The following is a 17,984-nucleotide window of genomic DNA, read 5'->3' on the forward strand; positions in this document are numbered from 1 at the left end:
CTGTGGCGTGTGCGCAGTCACTTGACAATTCTTACGGAATATCTATAAAAATGTTTGGATGTGCATACTTTTGTATGCCCAACGATTGGTGCTAACTACGGATTTGAGCGAACGCTAATTCCACTCGCTAATTTAAAATTAGTCGCCAGGTTTTTTACACCCTTGATCAAGATCGGTATTATAGTCGCTATACTCGAAAACCGAATGAAACTCAATTTACGCACGAATTTAGTGCCAACGGAGCAGAATGAAATCCCTGGAATTCTGTGTGGATTGAAGCCGACCATATCGCATGAATTGTCATCAGGCCAATTAAAATGAATGTAACATACAAATTATAACAATTATAAATACAATTATAACTATAGCGATTTTATTCTTGCATAAGCTCAATATTCAATTTTGCGATTTTCAATTTATCTCCTTGATACAAAACAGTGTGTGTGTAAAGTGCTACTCGATGTATACCCTCTTTTAAAACAATTACATGTGGTACAAAAAGATAGTTCATCATTAATTCTCTCCGGTTTTTTTGGGTTATTTTTGGCATCGGCCTGTGGACCTACTAACCACTTTTCAGACTCCCATGGCTCTGGCTCGTGCTACTAATTCGCACGATCCAAAGATGAAATCAAACGAACTATTCAAACTACGTTTCTCACGTTTCCCCTACCCAACTTTCGGTGAGTTGAGCTGGTAAGGTAGGGCTCCAAAGCCAATTTAGCCAGTCCGGTGGATAGAATGGAGTTTGACCGAGCTCCATTTGTTTAGACTCGAATCTGGCTAAGCGAAACTGCGACACATTTTCCTATACTTTCCGCCGGGAATGCAATTTCACGTGAATCCAACGAAGCTGGCCGCTGGAACTGATGCGGCCCTAGATGAACAACTGTTCCCCAGTGCGACTGTTTACCTGGGGTGTACATATGTGTTGCCGGTTCCTCCGTCGCCGAGAGGCCCGCTATAAAAGCGCACGGATTCCGCGGTAGCCGCTCATTTCGAGAACGAAACTCTATTTGTACCGTCGCCGTCGGATTGGAGGTGGTTTTCAGTTTCGTGTTTCCGACTACCGCTGCAATCAAAAGCTGAAATTATATTCGAATTTGGCATTAGTAACCCATAAATCTGATCGGCAGTGCTGGGCACCAGGGGTTTTCTCTCATTGGGACTGCGGTTACGTGACAGGTGTTGCAATGAGCCACTGAGGAGCCAACGAGTTCGGCGATTTAAAGCTAGATATTAAAGAACTTCTTCACTAAAGAAACAACCATGGTCGAGAAGGCCTCAAATGCGTTTACACTGGAAAAACTTCGGAATCTGCAATGGGAAAAGGTGTTTCATATGTTTTACATCGAACCGGTTGTGTTCATGCTGCTCTTCTCGCACACGCTATCGGGTGAGTGACCCGCCCAGTTCTCCGAATCGCCCTACCTAGAATCTATCACCAATTCGGCATCTTGTTCAGGCACCATCCAGCGCAACCAGGTCATCTACCAGACGTGCACCGTGATTTTTCACTACAACGAGAGCGATTGCAAGCAGCTGGATGTGAAGAACGCCAGTGCGGAGATTAATGTGGGTTACAGTACAGCAGAAGCCACAAGTCCACTATGATCTGATCCCACTCCTCCGCTTTGCAGGCCATTGAGACGGAGCTGCAGCCGTATGTGGCCAATCTGTTCCTAGCCCGTACCCTACTAGAGAGTATTGTTCCAGCCTTCTGCGGCCTGTTCATCGGCTCCTGGTCGGATCACTATGGACGCAAACCCCTGCTTATTGTTTCCATGATAGGTGAGACCTGTTTTATAAATTCCACCGGATCGTGTTAACTAGCGATTGAGCGAGAATAATGCGGAGAAACGTAAACGCAATCAAGCTTCTCTAGGTAAACATTTCATAGTGAAAAGTCTTTGTAATCATTTCTATAGCTTCTTTATACATATACAAGTTGTAAGCCTCCGTTTCAGAAGGGCAAGTGGGTATCTGACTTTTTTTTTAAGTGCAACTTATGTTAGGCGACTTAAAGCTCAAATAAAACAGATTTGTCGAATTGCTCGAAATATGATAAAAGGTATCCTGAAAGGAACAAAAATAAACCAATAATATGAATTCCTGATACATTTTCATGTTTTTCGACCTGCGCAGGATTCTCAGCATCCTTTCTAATGATGGCCGCCATCTGCCAGTTGTCCAGCTACTATGTGGTCAATCCCTGGTGGTACATCCTGGCTGCAGTGCCCCACTCCCTGCTCGGCGGCAATTGCGTCTTCTCGGTGGCCGCCTTCTGCTTCATCTCGGACATCACAGATTGCAAGTCACGCCCCTACCGCATGATCTTTATGGAGTCGCTGTTCTTCATTGGGCTGACAAGTGGATCTCTGCTGTCCAGCTTTGTGTACGCAGCAGTAGGATCGTCGGCGACCATCGGTCTTTCCGGCTGCATCGTTACCTTCGCAACGTTCTTCATCGTCTTCTTTGTGCCGGAGAGCTTGCACTACCATAAGGAACAGGAAACCAAGAATGCGATTGCTGCAAATGGGGTAAAGGAGTGCATCGAAAGCAAAGTGCCTATTACCGCCTGTGACCTCCAGTTGGACCGCGTTGGGATTGACTGTCCGCCGAACTTCATGAATGATGAGGAGCCTGAGAAGGAGAAGAGGATGGAGTTGCCCACACCGGCAACTCCTGCGATGAGCTTCGACGACGATCTGTTGGCAAAGTATGTGGAGCGGCTGCCACAGAAGGCGGAGGAGAGTAAGCGCCAGGAGGCGGCTGAGCAGACCAAGAAGGCGGGTCTGTTCAGTATGGTTCACATCAGAGACATGATCAGCACCTGCTTCAAGCGACGGGATCATCACGCGCGCGCCGTCATCTGGCTGGTTACCCTGGCCATGTTTCTGTCTATCTTTGTATTTGGTAAGGGTCAGCATGATCTTTCTATTAATTCCATAGCTAATTCACCTATTCGCTTTTAGATGGAGTGATGACAGTGATGTACCTATTCGTGCGCGAGAAATTCCACTGGACTGTGCGGGACTACACCTTCTTCGAGACGGTCAGCCACCTGGTTCCCATGATTGGCGCACTCATCGGGTTCCTTATTCTGCGGAAGGTAAGCTTTTAAAATGGCGCCAACCGTGGGGCATAAGATTTATGATTGCGGTCATCCTTTTGTTATAGGTCTTTCGCCTGTCGGTTGTGACCCTGGCACTGCTTGCCTTCTTTTCCGAGATTCTCAACAATCTAGCTAAGGGATTTGCAACGATGCCCTGGCACATGTACCTCTCGGTGACCCTGGGCGTCTTCCGCTCCATCTCGGGCCCCATGTGCCGGACAATAGTATCGAACATAGTGCCTCCCTCGGATCTGGGTGAGTTTCGTGATGGGTTGCCATAGGATAAACCCAGAGGCACAGCTGTTTCTTTTTTAGAAAATTAACTGTTTCACCTCTCCTCTACCGCAGGCAAGATTTTCTCCATCAAGAATGTTTTGCAGTCGTTCGCACCGTTCGGTAAGCGGGGCTAGTGTCGTTTGATTGTTGATTACTTTACTGACTCTTTTGCTGCTAATTATAGTGGCGGCACCCTTGTACACCCTCATCTACAAGCGATCGCTCACCACCTACCCGGGTCTGTTCAACTTCGTCAGCTCGTTCCTGTACCTGCTTTCGTTCGTGTTTATCGGGTGAGCCTAGCGCCCTGAATCCCCCTCTGCAAACCTGCTAATTGATCACACATTCCACCCTTTCCCCTACACAGATATGTCTTGCGGATCAAATACAGGCACAAGCAGCACTACGCCAAGGTCCTCAAGTGAGCGGCGACCGCAAAATTAGCACGTGATCACCTCAACCAACCAAGCAATAAATTTTACAAGTGGAGCGAATTTAAAGATGCGAGTCCGCAAAGCAGGCGCTTAACTATGAGGAATCATCAGTTATAAATCGAACGAAGGGATCTTTGTTTGACTTGTTTATTTATATATTAAATTATCTGTAATTTGTTTTTAAATTGTATCTATTTATATATGTAGCTATACTCCTAGAGTACACAATTGCAAAATCGCATCATCTCGCACTTTCATTAGCTGAGTTTTGGGTATCTAATATCACTCGTCGTACCCGCTTTTAATAGTGTAAAAGGTATACTAGATTTGTTGAAAAGTATGTAACAGAAAAAAGTAGAGGAACTCATACATTCTTTATCAGGATCATTCGCTAGTTCCGTCTGGAGTTGTCCGGAATTGACTAGAAAACCAGAAAGTTAAGATTACGCATGCAGACTCTAATGATGTCCACGCTTTTCACGTTCCACACGTTCCACAAACAGCTCTAATTCACGTTCCACACACAAACAGCTCTAATCTGTTACGAAAAATGTTTTGAATTTTGATTTTTTAGTTATTTCTATAGATACGCACACACACTATTCTCAACAGAACAGTCAACAAAGGATAACGATAACCTTCCTCTTGTGTAAAATAGATTTTACCATTGTTCTCAAGTTTTTTAACAAAATGAAACAAATTTCAATATTCAGAGCTTACGTTATTAAATACCATTACAATTAATTTATATATGTATATATTTATATTTAATTACTCTAAGTCTTTGGTGAATGCTGTAGGGCTGACCTAAGAACTCCTATTCTACAGCTTGCTATTTACAGTGATTTAGGCTTAGCCTAATTGGTATAGCAAATACATCTCCGAAATAATACTTATATATGTACATATGAATTGGAAATCATATTGATACACTGGCCTATGAATGGTTCACATCTCGATTGGGATCTATTCCAATGCGTGATGTCTAGGTCAACTTCCTATGGCCTGGTAAACGCTGTCGCTGCCCATTGACTTTTGAATGCCGAAGACCGCTCTGCAATGGGATGTTTACTTAGTTAAGACTTATGAGAATTTCGGGATTCCGAAGGAAAACTCACGCCGACATGCAGTAACACAGGAAGTACAATCCCACACTGATGAAGTTAAAGATGCCCGGATAAAAGTTTACAGTGGCCTGGTATACGGCCGTATAGAGAGGCGCCGCTCCTAAAGGGGAGATGGACTGCAGGGAAGTAGTTAAGGAAAAGATTTTACCTATGAATGGAAAAGGTATTAGTATATAGAAGGTCTTCGTAATCCCTGGGACTCACCCAACTCCGAGCTGGGAGTCACGTGCGACAGGATGGCCTTGCACATGGGCGACATGACGCCCCGCATCATGCCCACTATTAGAGCCAAGTACATCTCGCTGCCATATACGGCCGTGGCTCTGACCGTGCTCTCAAGAACACAACAGGCAAAGGCTAGAAGGGTCATCATGATGGTGGACAGTCCAAGAAGCCGACGCAGTAGGATCATGGCGATGGTACTGCCAACCACTTGAATGACCACCCTTGCCGCGTTAAACACACTGTAGTCCTGGACAGTGTAGTCGAACTGCTTGCGCATAAACATGTAGTTCACTGTTGACTCGCCCTCTGGAATTCGACCGACTAGTCAGTTCCTCGCCTGGAGCAAGCATCGCTATTAACTTCACTCACCCATGGCAAAAACGCACAATGTCAGCGACATCATCACAAACCAGATGATAGCACGATCGTAGTTCTCGCGTTTCCTGATGCAGGTCTTAACGAGGACCTTAACTAGGTCCAAACGGAAGAACTCGCGGATTCGAGACTAACCGATAATTACGTAATTCAGAAACAGTTGACAGTTGATAAACCACATATGTATGTACATACCCCACTTTGCAAGTCTTCAGACTTCAGACTCTCGGGCACAAAGAAGTAGACGTAAATAAGCGCAATGGAGATGATGGAGCCCACCAAGATAAAGAGTGTGGAAGCTCCAGTAGCCGCATAGATGTATCCACTAGCCACTCCGCCAGCCATCATGCCCAGGCCTAGGGCAGCTTCCATTGTCACCATTCTGGACGAAATTCATTCATAAGTATTAGGTAGTAACAACATTTGCTGAATATTATCTCGTTAAGGCAAACGTCCATTGAATTCATTTAAATGAGATTCTTTCGAAATATCTAGCTAAGGGCTCTCTTTAAACTTGTCTAAATGTCTTACGAAACTGCTATTTTTATATTGCTTAATATAAAAAGTATTATAAGACTTAGTGTTGTATAAAAGAAAAACTTGGTGTAAAGGCTAAATGAGAAATTAAAATATATTCTTGATCATTAATATAAGTCAAATACATAAAGTGTCATTGTATGACATCCACTCACCTCATGGCTCGCTTATTCTCGGTGGCGACATCCGATACATGGCAGTAGAGGATGGTGATGAGGGCGCAGGTGCCCCCGCTAAACACAGATGGCACACAGGACAACAGGAACCACCAGGGACTGATATTGACGGCAGTCGTTATTTGAGTAAGAACTACCAGGATGATGGCGCTGATAAAGTAGCCTACCAAATTAATCAGATACTTTAAAGAGTTCATTAGATAATTAGGTATTCATATGGTATTCTCACCTGTAAATGTGGATAGCAGGATGGGCCTTCTGCCGAACTTATCTGACCAGGGTCCCAGGAAGAGGCTAACTATGGCGGGAATGGTGCTCTCGAGCATTGAGCTTATCATTGTGATGGTGGAGGCATACTCCTGAACTTGCCCCTCGATCTTCTGCAAAATGGGAACAGTGTTGATAGGGAATTCTCTTCTGCTGATAACCCCGCCAAGCTGTCGTCACGTTTCTATGACTCACTAGGGGTTTTGGCCGGGCTTAACAATCTTCACACATGCATGTCGAAATATCAATCCCGATTTGTATACTGTGGCCGATAACTTTTTGTGATAAGACGACCCATTAGTCATAAACAATTTGGGTTTACTTTTGTTTTGGTCAACTGATAAGCAGAAACAAGTGGGACAAACCTTCTTCAGTATAAGTTTACTGAAGATACCAGTCAACGAAAACTATAGGGACATACAGAGTTTTCAATCCGCATCGAAAGTTAACAAACATTACAGAATTAAGATGTTTTGGAAATAAGTATAGAACAAATTACACATGAGCACAAATACAACATCAAATAAAATGACTGCTAATTGAAATGCAATTATAGACTCACTAAAGTCGTATTCATTAATGTTTATGAATAATGTTTAAGAATACGTATACGCCTGTCGGCTAATGCTTTTGAACTTGCCTTAACCTCATCGGAGGCACGATCCGTACCGAGAAATGGCTCGCATTCGGTGGCATTATATTTCATGACCGTGACGCAGGTCTGGTAGAGTATCTGGTTCTGGTAAACGGCATCTGATGGAAACAATCTGACTTAAAGACGCCCACCACACATTCAGTCATCTATACACACCTGTTAGGAATCTGCCAAAGAAAACCAGAAATACGGCGGGCTCTAAAATAAGCGAGCGGGGTCTTTTCAGCCAGCTAGCGAAAATCCTATTGGTAGGTGGGGAAAGCACTTCGGTGTCCAGCAGCTCATCATTACTGCCAATAATTGGCTCCTCATCATCTCTAAGCATTCTGCTGAACTCAAGGTCACGGTCTTATCGCTCACCTAATGCAACAAAGCGATCGCAGCAATTATCGTGTAGACAAAGGAATTAGCGATTCATTCAACCAAGCAATATATCGTAGCGGGAACTGTGTTAAACCTCCGCGCGCGCCGAACTCGAGTGATAGACTAACTGAGGGAGCAGCTGAAATAGACGACGTAAACAAACAAAGCGAGCGATTGCCAATTTGAGCACACCAAACCGTTTGCCGCGCCCTATCTACGCCCGTTCGAGCGGCTCCCTCCCGAGAAACCTCACTTCGCGTCACACGATCTGATTTATGCTCAAAGATATTGAATGGTCGATGTATTTACAGTTTATTGTCACACTGCAAACAGTTAAATCTTTTGTTCTTAACTTTACTGTGCTTGCACATGCAAAACACAGTCTAGATAGCAGATACATGTACACGGGTAAAAATCATAATAATACTTGCACAAATACAAGGAGGACAAACACTAGATTCATTTACAAAAATAGTATCTAATCTTTTAAAATGAGAGCTCTTTCCAGCGCCTGCAGAAGGCATTTAACTTATGAGATACATTCAGCTAAATCAGAGCGCTGGGGAGCTGGTTAACTGCCTATGGCCTGGTAGACACTGCTGCTGCCCATTGATTTCTGGATGCCGAAGATCACGCTGCATTTAAAGATATTGCTATTAAACTGAACTTGAACTGTGTTCGCCAGGACTTACGCTATCAGAATGTAACACACAAAGTAGAGAACGGCACTGATAAAGTTAAAAGCTCCGGGATAATATTTCAAAGTTGCCTTGTAGACGGTTGTGTACAGAGGAGCAGCGCCCAATGGCGAAACCGATTCCATGGAGGTAGTCAGTGCAAAAATCTTGCCTAAATTATTTCAGATGGTATTAGTTAATGGTATCTGCAGGAAACGTAAGCCCTAGGGCCACTTACCAACTTCAGTCGCGGGTGCAACATGCGACAGAATCGCACGGCACATAGGTCCCATGACGCCCCGCATCATTCCCAGCGTCATACCCAGATACAGCTCCTGCCAGTAGACAGCAGTGGCTCGCACCGTGCTCTCCAGAACACAGCACGCTAGGGAGAGCATTGCCATGGTTACGATGGACATCTTCAGAACGCGTCGTAATACCACCATGCCGACGATGCTGCCCACAATCTGGATCACGATTCGGGATGCATTGAATAGGCTGAAGTCCTTAATGGTCCAGTTGAATTGATCCTGCATGAACATGTAATTTACAGTGCTCTCTCCCTCTGGAAGCATTATAAATATTATATATGTTAAGGTAACTTAAGTTTGAATTATGTCACCCATGTCAAAAATGGCTATCGTTAGGGCAATCATAGTAAGCCAGATGATTGCGCGATCAAAGTTGGGTCGCCTCTTAAAGCAGGTCCGAATAAGGTCCTTGACCAAATCGAAACGGAAGAACTCACGGACTCGCGACTAAAATTGGAACAGGAGAAATAAGCTACTAGTTTCCTCTTAGCTAAAGAAACTTACTCCGGTGTGTATGTCACCTGGACTTAGGCTTTCAGGTACAAACAAAAACACGTACATCAAGGCAAGCATCATCAGGCTTCCAGCTATGGAAAACAATACCAGAGCATTTGTGGCAGCGTAGATATAACCACTGGCCACATTGCCCACCATCATGCCAGCACAGAGGGAGGCCTCATTGAGGACCATTCTTAAAAAAAAGGGAAAAGATGAAATGGATTTTGTTAGATAGATAAATAAATGCTCCCCACTTACCTCAGAGCCTTCTTTCGCTCCTTAGCCACATCGGATATATAACAATAGATTCCCGTAATCAAGGCGCAAGTTCCACCGCTTAGGACGGAAGGAACCGAGGAAAGGAGGAACCACCAAGGGCTTATATTCGTGGACCTCGTTATGTAAGTGATTACTATCAGTATGAGTGCACCGGTGAGGTAACCTTTAAATATAATAAGAGGTAATTATACAATTATTTAGAAGGCTTGACTGGTAATAATGTACCCGTAAAAGTTGTCAGCAGGATTGGCCGCCTTCCGAACTTGTCGGACCAGGGACCCAGGAACAGACTCGCGAAGGCTGGAATAATGCTCTCTAGCAAAGAGGTTGTCATCATAATGTTTGCAGAATACGTCTGTACTATCACCTCGACTTCCTGAAAAAAACAGAAGTTCACTTTAGTACACTGCATAACTGTGGATCACGTTGTGGATGAGTCAATATACCATATCTTGTACGTATAATTATAATTTTAACGCTTCCCTTAGCCAATACTTCGATACTGCTTCAAAATGTAGTGACAAAGGATTTTGCTAACTTCTGTGGTGGCCGTTGATAAGCGTCTACTGCCGTTCTCATTACCTTATCTCTAAGCTCCAAACAATGACAGTTTTGCATTAGATGGAAACGATTTGCTAAATTGATTTTGCTTTGTCACGTCAGATGCTGATATAAGTACTAGGAATAACGAGGTCACGTCTTAGAAAAATGCATTAATCTCGGCGAGCCAAATGCCAAATTAATATTTTGGTAAGCTAATTGTGGGTCTGAAACTTAAGAAAATAATTATTTTTGTAACTCAAACTCCAGTGTTTGTTTACAGTTACTAAATATTTGTTGAACATTTTTATTTTTCTCATAAAATCACGACTTGAAACGCCCAGCAAAAATAATTTACACTAAGATAAAAACTGTTCAACCCTAAACCAGACACGAGAATAGCAACTGCACAAAGTACAGATACCAAAGCTGTATGATATGTATGTACATGTGTGTATACTATATGGTTGTGGGTCGAATTATACACTTACTTTATCCGCGTCCGATCCACGATCAATGCCCAGCAACGGTTCACATTGCGTGGCATTGAATTTCTCGATGGTGATGCAGGTCTGGTAGAGGATTTGGTTCTGATAAACCGCCCCTAAAACGCACACAAAGTTAATTGAATGATGCACCCAATCAGATTTACTGTCCTGTGGTCGTCATACCAATTAAATATCTTGCGAAGAAGATTAAAAAAACTGCGGGCTCCAGGATGAACCATCGGTAGCTGCTGTAGTCATGAGGCGGGGGAACCGGAGATGGGTCCACCTGCTCACTGCTGGCAGCAGAAGAGGCGGAGGCGTCCAGTATGCGTGGCGCCGAGTCTTCGCCAGTCTCCACATCGGCCACCAAAGCCTCCGAATCAGAGCGGGGCATTCTGCCGTTCCGTTCCCTACTTGGTAGTTATCGTGAACGGAACTCGGGGATGCGTCTGGCTTCCACCAGTCTACCGGAGATAATGGAATTAGCAATTCATTCACCAGAACGCTGCGCAGTTTCCCTGAAAGTCTTCCAAACGCGATGGCGGGTTTTTAGATACTGAAGCTTCAGCTGCTTTACTGCTGATTAATGCGGATTTATCGTTGCTTATAGCCCTGGTACATGTATTATTTTCACCAATACAGCTGGCTGGATTCTCCCGCAGTTAACGTTGCTATTCGAAACTTTCTAAATGCAAGCAGCAACAGCTGATTGTCTGCTTCTTCTTCTTTTGTGTTATTGTTTTGATTCCGATTTCCGATTCTTATTGCTAGGGATGCCAACTTGTGGCGAATTAAGAGGGATTGTTTGAGACTTTTTAATGGTTAGTTAATTCAATTTATTCTTAATTTTAGTAGCGTCGTCGCTCGCGCTCTCCTCGCGAGTCTCGTTCCCGCTGATCATGACGGCCACGGTCGCGTTCTCGATCTCGCTCCCTTTCCCGACGATCTCTGTCCCCATTCCTCTCGCGCTCTCTTATCCTGTCGCGGTCCTGGCGCTCTCGTTCCCGATCCTGGCGTCCACTGGTCTGGCGACTGTCATAGTCCTCGTTGTGGGTGTCCCGGTTGCGAACCCTATTACGCTGGCGGTCGTAGTCTTCCAGTTCGTCGTAGTAATCCCGGGAACGGGCGTTGTTGCCCTGCCCAGATCTTCTCTCTCGCTCTCGACTGCGTGACCTGGACTTGGAGCGAGCTCTTCGCGGGCGTCGCACTGATGTAGAATTCTCCTTAGGCCGGTTGGTCTCGTCCGCCTTCTCCTCATCGCTGGGCAGTTCGTCGTCCAAGTCCTCATCCAGCACAGAAACCTTGGGCTCGATTTCGTTGTTCTCCTCTAGAATGGAACGCTTCTGGATGCGGGGCAGTATGATGTCGCAGACGCGGTCGTTTCGCAGCAGTTCGTCTATATACTCGTCCATGTAGACAATCTCAAACTGGCCGGCGCGATTCTGACGGCGCAGCTTTCGATTGTCGATGTACAACGGCTCCAAATACTTGTAGCAGTCCAGAGCGGCTCCTGTGAGCCGTAGATAGAAGGCTCCTAATGCTCGCACGTACTTGAACTCCTCATTCTTGATAAACTCCACTACGATGTCTTTTTCCGGCTGAATCTGCAGCATCTTAAGAGTGAGGCATAGAAATTGGGTGGGCTTGATGTTGCCGCCGTAGACCCCGCCGACGAATCGTAGCTCCATTGCCTTGTCCACCAGAAGCTCCGCCGTCAGGGCAAAGCATTGCTCCTTCCAGTACTTAGAGTCGTATATCCTTGAGCGGATGATCTTCTCGATGAGGTACTGCGGATTGGTGCCGTGAACGTTTTTGGCCTCCTTCACCGTGCGGTTGGCCATTTTCAGTTGATCCCTGTTTTGTTGTCTGCCGTATGTCGACTGGGAAGTCTTAATCCCAATACTCGGGGATTTTGCTATTGGCAGCAGACCAAAATGTGACTTTGCTCCAAATATATTTATTTATTTTTCGGCGTTTGCCAACCAGAGTGGCCAGCTGCTTAACAGCGAAATATGCCTCCCGCCAAGCGCATACATAAAGGCGATAACGATAGACAGCAGCAATCGGTATCGGGTGACGCATACGAACAACAGATCCCAGACAACCAAGAAACGCAATAGCAGGAAAAACTCTATTAATTCGCTATATTCAGGTGAAAAGGAAGACCAGTCAGGATGAGTTTCTTCGGGAAGATGTTCGGTGGCAAGAAGGAGGTGGCCCCCACCACCGGCGAGGCGATACAGAAGCTGCGCGAGACGGAGAACATGCTCATCAAAAAGCAGGAGTTCCTGGAGGCCAAGATCGAGGACGAACTGAATATAGCCCGCAAGAATGCGTCCAAAAACAAACGAGGTATGCAGTCCACCAAGGTCCTTGGAGCCCTAGTTGGTCACATAGATGGGCCACGGGAAAATGACTCATTGCTTTGTTTTTGTTGCGGCCGCGAGGCCTCCTCCCAGTTAATCAGTATCTCATACTGCCAGAAAATAGAAAACTCAATAAACAATATGTATCTCTTTGCCCTTTTCACCCGCATACCATTCGATGCCTGGACGTGTCCGCAAATCGCTCAGAACGTAATATAAACATTCCTTTTAAAACCCAAAACAAACACAAGCCATGCAGTAGAGTAATTTCAAACCACGCATTGCGAATTGGCCAAATCATATTTCAATTGTATATCATACCGGTCCTCGAAACCTTCTAATCCCTCCACTTGACAAATTTTCAGTGGCACTGCAAGCACTCAAGAAGAAGAAGCGCCTAGAGAAGCAACTCCAGCAGATCGATGGCACCCTGTCCACCATTGAAATGCAGCGAGAGGCTCTGGAGAGCGCTAACACGAACACTGCCGTCTTGACAACGATGAAGAATGCCGCGGATGCTCTCAAGACAGCCCATCAAAATATGTGAGTCATGGAACTGTGCCATTATAACTTCCAAGTACTAACTTTCACTTTCATGCAGGGATGTGGACAAGGTGCACGACATGATGGATGACATTGCCGAGCAGCAGGACGTGGCCCGAGAGATTTCCGATGCCATATCCAACCCAGTGGCATTTGGGGCGGATCTGGATGATGAGGATCTTGAGCGGGAACTCGACGAACTGGAGCAGGAGAACTTTGATAAGGAAATCATTGGCATCCCAGAGCCGACGCCCACATTGCCAGAAGCACCCACAGAAGATTTGCCCGAGAAGGCCAAAGAAAAGAAAAAGGCAACGACCACGAATGCAGTGGACGATGATGGTGAGTTTAGTCTCCGCATTCGGGTCCTCCTTCGATAATTAACGAATAACTTGCGTTACAGATGATCCAGTCATGAAGCAGTTAATATCCTGGTCCAACTAAATCAGAGAGCTATTGCAATCTCCTTACTGTTCTAAAGATTCACCCTATCGTTTTTGTTTTAATTAATAATCAATACTGTTAATTAAGCGAAATTTTAGTTCGAAGCGAGGGAGAGAATACAAGGCATTAAATCCTTTGGCAATTCAACAAATGGTACATAAAATAGGAATGTGATTTTAAAATAAACGAAATGAGCATAGTCAGGCCACGCATCAACAAAAGTAGGTATCAACGTAATAAATATTTGATTTGATTATTCTTTCAACACGACTAAATGGCTTTGAATGACGCTGATTGGCCATTCAGTGGATGCAAATCTAATACTCCATTACACAAAAGTAGCTTTTTGATAAAATATGTTTTGTGGCACTCATCTTTCCGCAGTCTTAGCTTGTATTGAGCGATTCACAAAAATAAAAATATGAAGCCTCTCGACTGCAGATAACTCAGCAGTCGCGAGAGACACAAAAAAAGAAACCAATGCATATTATTTAAAAACACTTTTTGCTTGCAAACAGGTTACTAATAAAACTAATAAATCATCTTATCGTTGTTTTTGAAATCTTGAAATTTTGAAAATCCCACTTATTTAATCACATTACACATTTAAGTTGAATGCATTCTTGTGTATACTTTTATTGCAAATCGATCGGTTGTACATCAATATCATTTTAACTATGGCATAGGCAATTTATGTACTACGGGCTTTGCTAGTTGGTGGTCAAGTAGAGTGGAAGGCGCTCAGGTGTGCTGCCTCAGACCCTTCACATACCGCACCGGAACCTCTGGCAGGTAAACGCAGACAAAGAACATCAGTGGTCCGAACGCAATCATGCAGATCAGCCAGTAGATCAAGCCCAGGATTGTGATGGCGTCCATATAGGAGAAGGGGATCGATCGGACAGCACGTACAAGTGTGGGAGTAGATGAATGTCTTGTGTAAAATTGTAAATAAATAACTAGTATCACTAAACACCGGACTCGGCCAATGGAGATGGTGCAACAAGGCAAAAGGCGGTTGTTGCCGCTGACGCTCCGATGTTCCTAATAGGGTATCAGATTTGTATAGCTGCAGGTCACTTTAGACACGGATCGCGACTCATCCGACTGGTGCTCCGATCCACAATCATGTGGTAATCTTCAAGCGCGCCACCTTAAATAAAATGAAACAAGAGATGTTTAAGAGATGATTAACGCTATCGCGGATCTTACAGCGTGCTGAGAGAATGCTCAATGGTAACTGCCCAGCTGCTCCACTGAATCACGCACTTATGTACACCACCTGGCAAGGCCCACGCCCAGATTAGTTATTTTCGGGGCTATCCCCGACCACTCACATTCTCCAAGCGCGGCTTACTCAGCTGTTCGCAGCGCCAGCTAATTCGCAACTGATTCTTAACTGGTTATGCAGTTCCAGTCCAGATCCCCCCAAATTTCCCGCATCTCGCTCAGAACTCTGAGCCAACCTGGCCGAGCGATCTACGCTCAAGCCTGGGTGTTCAAGGTGAGCCAACGAATCTATGACCGCACAAACTGGTTTGCCAGCCCCTAGAGAACGTAGGCTACGCTCTTAGGCATTTAATTAACTACGTTGATCGAACGTAACCCCTGTTCAATCGAAAATTGCAGGCATTGAACGGCTATCTGGTCTGAAATTACTGCACCCACGAAATCAATTTACTCATGGGCTACCGAGTCTGATAAGGCGGATGCAAGATAATCAAAATATTCCCTATGCCAAGTAAACAGAGCTATAAACCAGCCCATGGTGTGCTTAGGAACTACTCAAAGAGGTGGTATAAATGAAGAAACTTGGAAATACGAATGTAAAGAGATACCCTGTATGCTACTTGGCTGCTTTATTTAACAGCATTGGGGTCAATGATCGAGCTCCTCAACTAGCTTACCCTCACCCTTGCATACTTTCTATATATAATATATAATTTTTTTAAGTCTCTTCCCTATCATTTGAATCATATTATTTGACTCTTCCATATCGCCATCACTTGAAAACATTAAGCTGAGCCACTATGAGCCACTAAGACACTATTAGTCCTAAACTATTTATTTTATGAGTAGTGAAATCTATTCCGACTTCGGACTTTGAACTGCCCAACGGGAAAACAAATAAAAATGCCAGTTACATAAAATTGCGCCTATATAATCTCGCCCTTAAAAGAGGAGCACTATGGCACTCTCCAAAGCTTCCAGAAGGAGAACCAACTTACATGATGTAGAAGTAGTTGTCACTGTCCTTGCGCTTCGCATCGCACGGGTTGCCGCTCTTGCTGGCGGTGGAGCTGGAGGGCCCTGGCTCGGGATCCGTGTGCTGGGAGCTGGTGCTCCAGCTGCGACCCCATCGGCTGGCCACAGACGATCCAGGTACATTCGCCTGCCTGTTGCTGGGCAGGCTGCCATCTTTGCTGGAACCGGCGAAGAACGACTTGACGGTATCCATGATGCGACCCTCGCTACAAATCTGGTTCCGATTGGCTGTGTATACGCGTCGAGCCTCCGCAGAAACGCCCGAAATTGATAAAGCTAAAAATATATATGTGAAGACACCATAATTTATTTATTTTGACTGAAATCTTGTTTTTCGGTGGGCTCGTGCCCCTCTAGCTGTTTCCAAGTGTGGGGATCTTTTCTTTCGGCTGTCGTCCGATCCAAACTGAACTTATTTACGGCGCGGTTGGGAAACAAGTCGAGCTATTGATAAGCTCTTGGTATACATCTATTATTATCGTATCTGCTCCAGGTGGGGTGGCCATCTTGGAGGTTCATACTTGTTTGTTTCCCCCAAAGGAGGGTCTTTATGCTCCATCTGGAGAGGTATATACACATACATACATATGTGAAGAGTATTCTCCATTTACGTGGGCTGATCAAACAGGCTTTAGCAAAATGGCAACTAAGTGGCAAGTGCGACGCAGTTTCAACTCGAATCGAGTGTGCGAATCTAAAGTATATACATATTTACATACAAGGTGTTGCCGCATACATATTATCAATTAGCAGTTCAGAACAGTTCACTGACTAAGCCGATCGCTGATAACGTGGTCGAGAATCGGCGGAAACACGCGCCGCCCTCGGGAGCCATGGGAAATACATAGTTAAGTTGTTTGGGACTCCGGTTTCGCGCTCTGCTCAATGGGTTAGTTGGACGTGGCCAGATAGGCCGGCTGTGCGCTGTGGGCTGCGTGCCTTGAAGAGGCACACAAGAAGTGAGAGGGCAAGCAAAGTGGACCGAGACTGATAACCGGACGAGGTCAACCCATTGTGCCCACCCAACTGACCTACCTCAAATGCTCAGTTCACTCGTCTACAACGGGATCGAAGGGCGTGACTCCTTGGGCTTTAGCTTTACTCCCTCGTTCGACTTGCTTTGGCTGCGGTTGCTCCGGCTTCTTTCAGTGCAATCCCACGAAAAACTCGAACACCTCCAGTCCAGTCGCGAGGAGAGAACTGTGAACCGTTTTGCACAATGTCTGCGATCGCACTGAAAACGAAACAAGGCACTGCGTCGGCATCGAGTGTTTTTAGTTTTAATCAATTTGAAATGCGAAGGCGTCGGGTTTTGCATCAGTGTGAGTGGCTACCACGCAGCACGCATACACCCATACTCTCCACATATACACCGAAAGAAATGGTGCGGTGGCGAAATGGTTTAAGATACGTTAGTGCAAAGCGGATGATTCCATGCTGAAGGGTCTAATTCATTAAAGCTACAACTCCTAAAAGTGTTTCGTGCTTGTTTCGTGGTTGATTAAATGGAATTTCTCTTTAAAAAAATATCCAGTTACATACAAATTCGAAAGAAGTCTGTTTTTCCAAGTGCATATCATATGTTCGGTATAACGATGTGTACTTCTTAGACTTGCTTGGGGTGTTGGCATCGTCTGGAAAGCGTCTGGTTTCTTGTGGCATTGGTACCTGACTTTCCGAGGCGGATTTTCTACTTGGTTTTGGTCGCCGTTTGTTTTGGATGTTTCCATACATTTTGTTGAACTGTTTTGGCTGAATCTGTTTGCTAGATACACTTACGTTCTACCTGTTCATCGCAGATCAGCCTTGTCATCGTCGCACTTCCGCTCTTGCTCTTTGTTTCACTTCTCTGTCTTTCCTAGTCTTTCATTCCACTTTTGCCTTTTTATTGTGCTCCGATGCATGTTGATTGACGTGGACTTTGCACCCTCACCCTCAGTTTTCCGCTGTTGTAATGCTTGTTTTAACGCACTTACATTTGAGTAGTCGACTAGGAACGCACTCTTTACCTCTTTAATCCGTT

The 17,984-nt window shown here is 45.0% G+C and overlaps 7 protein-coding genes across 10 annotated transcripts; 2 read left to right on the forward strand and 5 right to left on the reverse strand.

The window, feature by feature from the left end:
• The first annotated feature begins 988 nt into the window (after positions 1–988).
• Positions 989–3,899, forward strand: LOC122611819. The gene is made up of 9 exons (XM_043785157.1): positions 989–1,396; positions 1,466–1,575; positions 1,641–1,791; positions 2,146–2,916; positions 2,976–3,112; positions 3,181–3,370; positions 3,464–3,511; positions 3,576–3,684; positions 3,759–3,899. The coding sequence occupies exons 1-9, from the start codon at positions 1,270–1,272 to the stop codon at positions 3,814–3,816; spliced, it is 1,701 nt and encodes a 566-aa protein (XP_043641092.1). The 5' UTR covers positions 989–1,269; the 3' UTR covers positions 3,817–3,899.
• Positions 3,900–4,738: 839 nt separating this feature from the next.
• Positions 4,739–7,679, reverse strand: LOC122611821 (proton-coupled folate transporter). The gene is made up of 9 exons (XM_043785160.1): positions 7,344–7,679; positions 7,173–7,285; positions 6,495–6,645; positions 6,245–6,428; positions 5,748–5,934; positions 5,547–5,682; positions 5,157–5,483; positions 4,944–5,100; positions 4,739–4,879 (listed from the first exon to the last, which is right to left on the reverse strand). Exons 1-9 carry the CDS (start codon positions 7,510–7,512, stop codon positions 4,816–4,818), a joined length of 1,488 nt encoding a protein of 495 aa, XP_043641095.1. The 5' UTR covers positions 7,513–7,679; the 3' UTR covers positions 4,739–4,815.
• A 159-nt stretch (positions 7,680–7,838) lies between these two features.
• Positions 7,839–11,021, reverse strand: LOC122611820 (proton-coupled folate transporter). Of its 2 annotated transcripts, XM_043785158.1 has the most exons (9): positions 10,527–11,021; positions 10,347–10,459; positions 9,541–9,691; positions 9,295–9,478; positions 9,043–9,229; positions 8,850–8,985; positions 8,466–8,792; positions 8,243–8,399; positions 7,839–8,185 (listed from the first exon to the last, which is right to left on the reverse strand). In XM_043785158.1, exons 1-9 carry the CDS (start codon positions 10,735–10,737, stop codon positions 8,122–8,124), a joined length of 1,530 nt encoding a protein of 509 aa, XP_043641093.1. In that variant the 5' UTR covers positions 10,738–11,021; the 3' UTR covers positions 7,839–8,121. The 2 variants fall into 2 exon arrangements, with proteins under 2 accessions (XP_043641093.1, XP_043641094.1); XM_043785159.1 differs by lacking the exons at positions 10,347–10,459; positions 10,527–11,021 and adding an exon at positions 9,762–9,779.
• A 123-nt stretch (positions 11,022–11,144) lies between these two features.
• Positions 11,145–12,341, reverse strand: LOC122611822 (pre-mRNA-splicing factor 38). The gene has a single exon (XM_043785161.1). It carries the CDS (start codon positions 12,182–12,184, stop codon positions 11,192–11,194), a length of 993 nt encoding a protein of 330 aa, XP_043641096.1. The 5' UTR covers positions 12,185–12,341; the 3' UTR covers positions 11,145–11,191.
• A 60-nt stretch (positions 12,342–12,401) lies between these two features.
• Positions 12,402–14,173, forward strand: LOC122611823 (charged multivesicular body protein 4c). The gene is made up of 4 exons (XM_043785162.1): positions 12,402–12,695; positions 13,075–13,252; positions 13,311–13,594; positions 13,656–14,173. Exons 1-4 carry the CDS (start codon positions 12,518–12,520, stop codon positions 13,694–13,696), a joined length of 681 nt encoding a protein of 226 aa, XP_043641097.1. The 5' UTR covers positions 12,402–12,517; the 3' UTR covers positions 13,697–14,173.
• A 128-nt stretch (positions 14,174–14,301) lies between these two features.
• On the reverse strand, positions 14,302–14,580 carry LOC122618001. Its single transcript, XM_043794109.1, has one exon. It carries the CDS (start codon positions 14,573–14,575, stop codon positions 14,438–14,440), a length of 138 nt encoding a protein of 45 aa, XP_043650044.1. The 5' UTR covers positions 14,576–14,580; the 3' UTR covers positions 14,302–14,437.
• A 130-nt stretch (positions 14,581–14,710) lies between these two features.
• Positions 14,711–17,800, reverse strand: LOC122617982. 3 transcript variants are annotated; one of them, XM_043794090.1, is made up of 4 exons: positions 17,741–17,790; positions 16,993–17,214; positions 15,925–16,237; positions 14,711–14,849 (listed from the first exon to the last, which is right to left on the reverse strand). In XM_043794090.1, exons 3-4 carry the CDS (start codon positions 16,152–16,154, stop codon positions 14,837–14,839), a joined length of 243 nt encoding a protein of 80 aa, XP_043650025.1. In that variant the 5' UTR covers positions 16,155–16,237; positions 16,993–17,214; positions 17,741–17,790; the 3' UTR covers positions 14,711–14,836. The 3 variants fall into 3 exon arrangements, with proteins under 3 accessions (XP_043650025.1, XP_043650016.1, XP_043650034.1); XM_043794081.1 differs by lacking the exon at positions 17,741–17,790 and having other exon boundaries at positions 16,997–17,214; XM_043794099.1 differs by lacking the exon at positions 14,711–14,849 and having other exon boundaries at positions 15,921–16,237; positions 16,997–17,214; positions 17,741–17,800.
• Positions 17,801–17,984: the final 184 nt, after the last annotated feature.

The sequence above is a fragment of the Drosophila teissieri genome, chromosome 2L (assembly GCF_016746235.2).
Source record: "Drosophila teissieri strain GT53w chromosome 2L, Prin_Dtei_1.1, whole genome shotgun sequence".
Classification (NCBI taxonomy): domain Eukaryota; kingdom Metazoa; phylum Arthropoda; class Insecta; order Diptera; family Drosophilidae; genus Drosophila; species Drosophila teissieri.

Coding starts and splice junctions, on each gene's coding strand:
- LOC122611819 (XM_043785157.1), top strand. CDS start 1,270: ATGGTCGAGAAGGCCTCAAATGCGTTTACACTGGAAAAACTTCGGAAT. Junction 1,792..2,145: donor GCTTATTGTTTCCATGATAG/GTGAGACCTGTT, acceptor CGACCTGCGCAG/GATTCTCAGCATCCTTTCTA. Junction 3,512..3,575: donor GCAGTCGTTCGCACCGTTCG/GTAAGCGGGGCT, acceptor TGCTAATTATAG/TGGCGGCACCCTTGTACACC.
- LOC122611821 (XM_043785160.1), bottom strand. CDS start 7,512: ATGCTTAGAGATGATGAGGAGCCAATTATTGGCAGTAATGATGAGCTG. Junction 7,286..7,343: donor CTTTGGCAGATTCCTAACAG/GTGTGTATAGAT, acceptor TGTTTCCATCAG/ATGCCGTTTACCAGAACCAG. Junction 6,429..6,494: donor CCTGCTATCCACATTTACAG/GTGAGAATACCA, acceptor TTAATTTGGTAG/GCTACTTTATCAGCGCCATC.
- LOC122611820 (XM_043785158.1), bottom strand. CDS start 10,737: ATGCCCCGCTCTGATTCGGAGGCTTTGGTGGCCGATGTGGAGACTGGC. Junction 8,986..9,042: donor CAGGTGACATACACACCGGA/GTAAGTTTCTTT, acceptor TTCCAATTTTAG/TCGCGAGTCCGTGAGTTCTT. Junction 8,793..8,849: donor GATAGCCATTTTTGACATGG/GTGACATAATTC, acceptor TAATGCTTCCAG/AGGGAGAGAGCACTGTAAAT.
- LOC122611822 (XM_043785161.1), bottom strand. CDS start 12,184: ATGGCCAACCGCACGGTGAAGGAGGCCAAAAACGTTCACGGCACCAAT.
- LOC122611823 (XM_043785162.1), top strand. CDS start 12,518: ATGAGTTTCTTCGGGAAGATGTTCGGTGGCAAGAAGGAGGTGGCCCCC. Junction 12,696..13,074: donor TGCGTCCAAAAACAAACGAG/GTATGCAGTCCA, acceptor ACAAATTTTCAG/TGGCACTGCAAGCACTCAAG. Junction 13,595..13,655: donor GAATGCAGTGGACGATGATG/GTGAGTTTAGTC, acceptor CTTGCGTTACAG/ATGATCCAGTCATGAAGCAG.
- LOC122618001 (XM_043794109.1), bottom strand. CDS start 14,575: ATGGACGCCATCACAATCCTGGGCTTGATCTACTGGCTGATCTGCATG.
- LOC122617982 (XM_043794090.1), bottom strand. CDS start 16,154: ATGGATACCGTCAAGTCGTTCTTCGCCGGTTCCAGCAAAGATGGCAGC.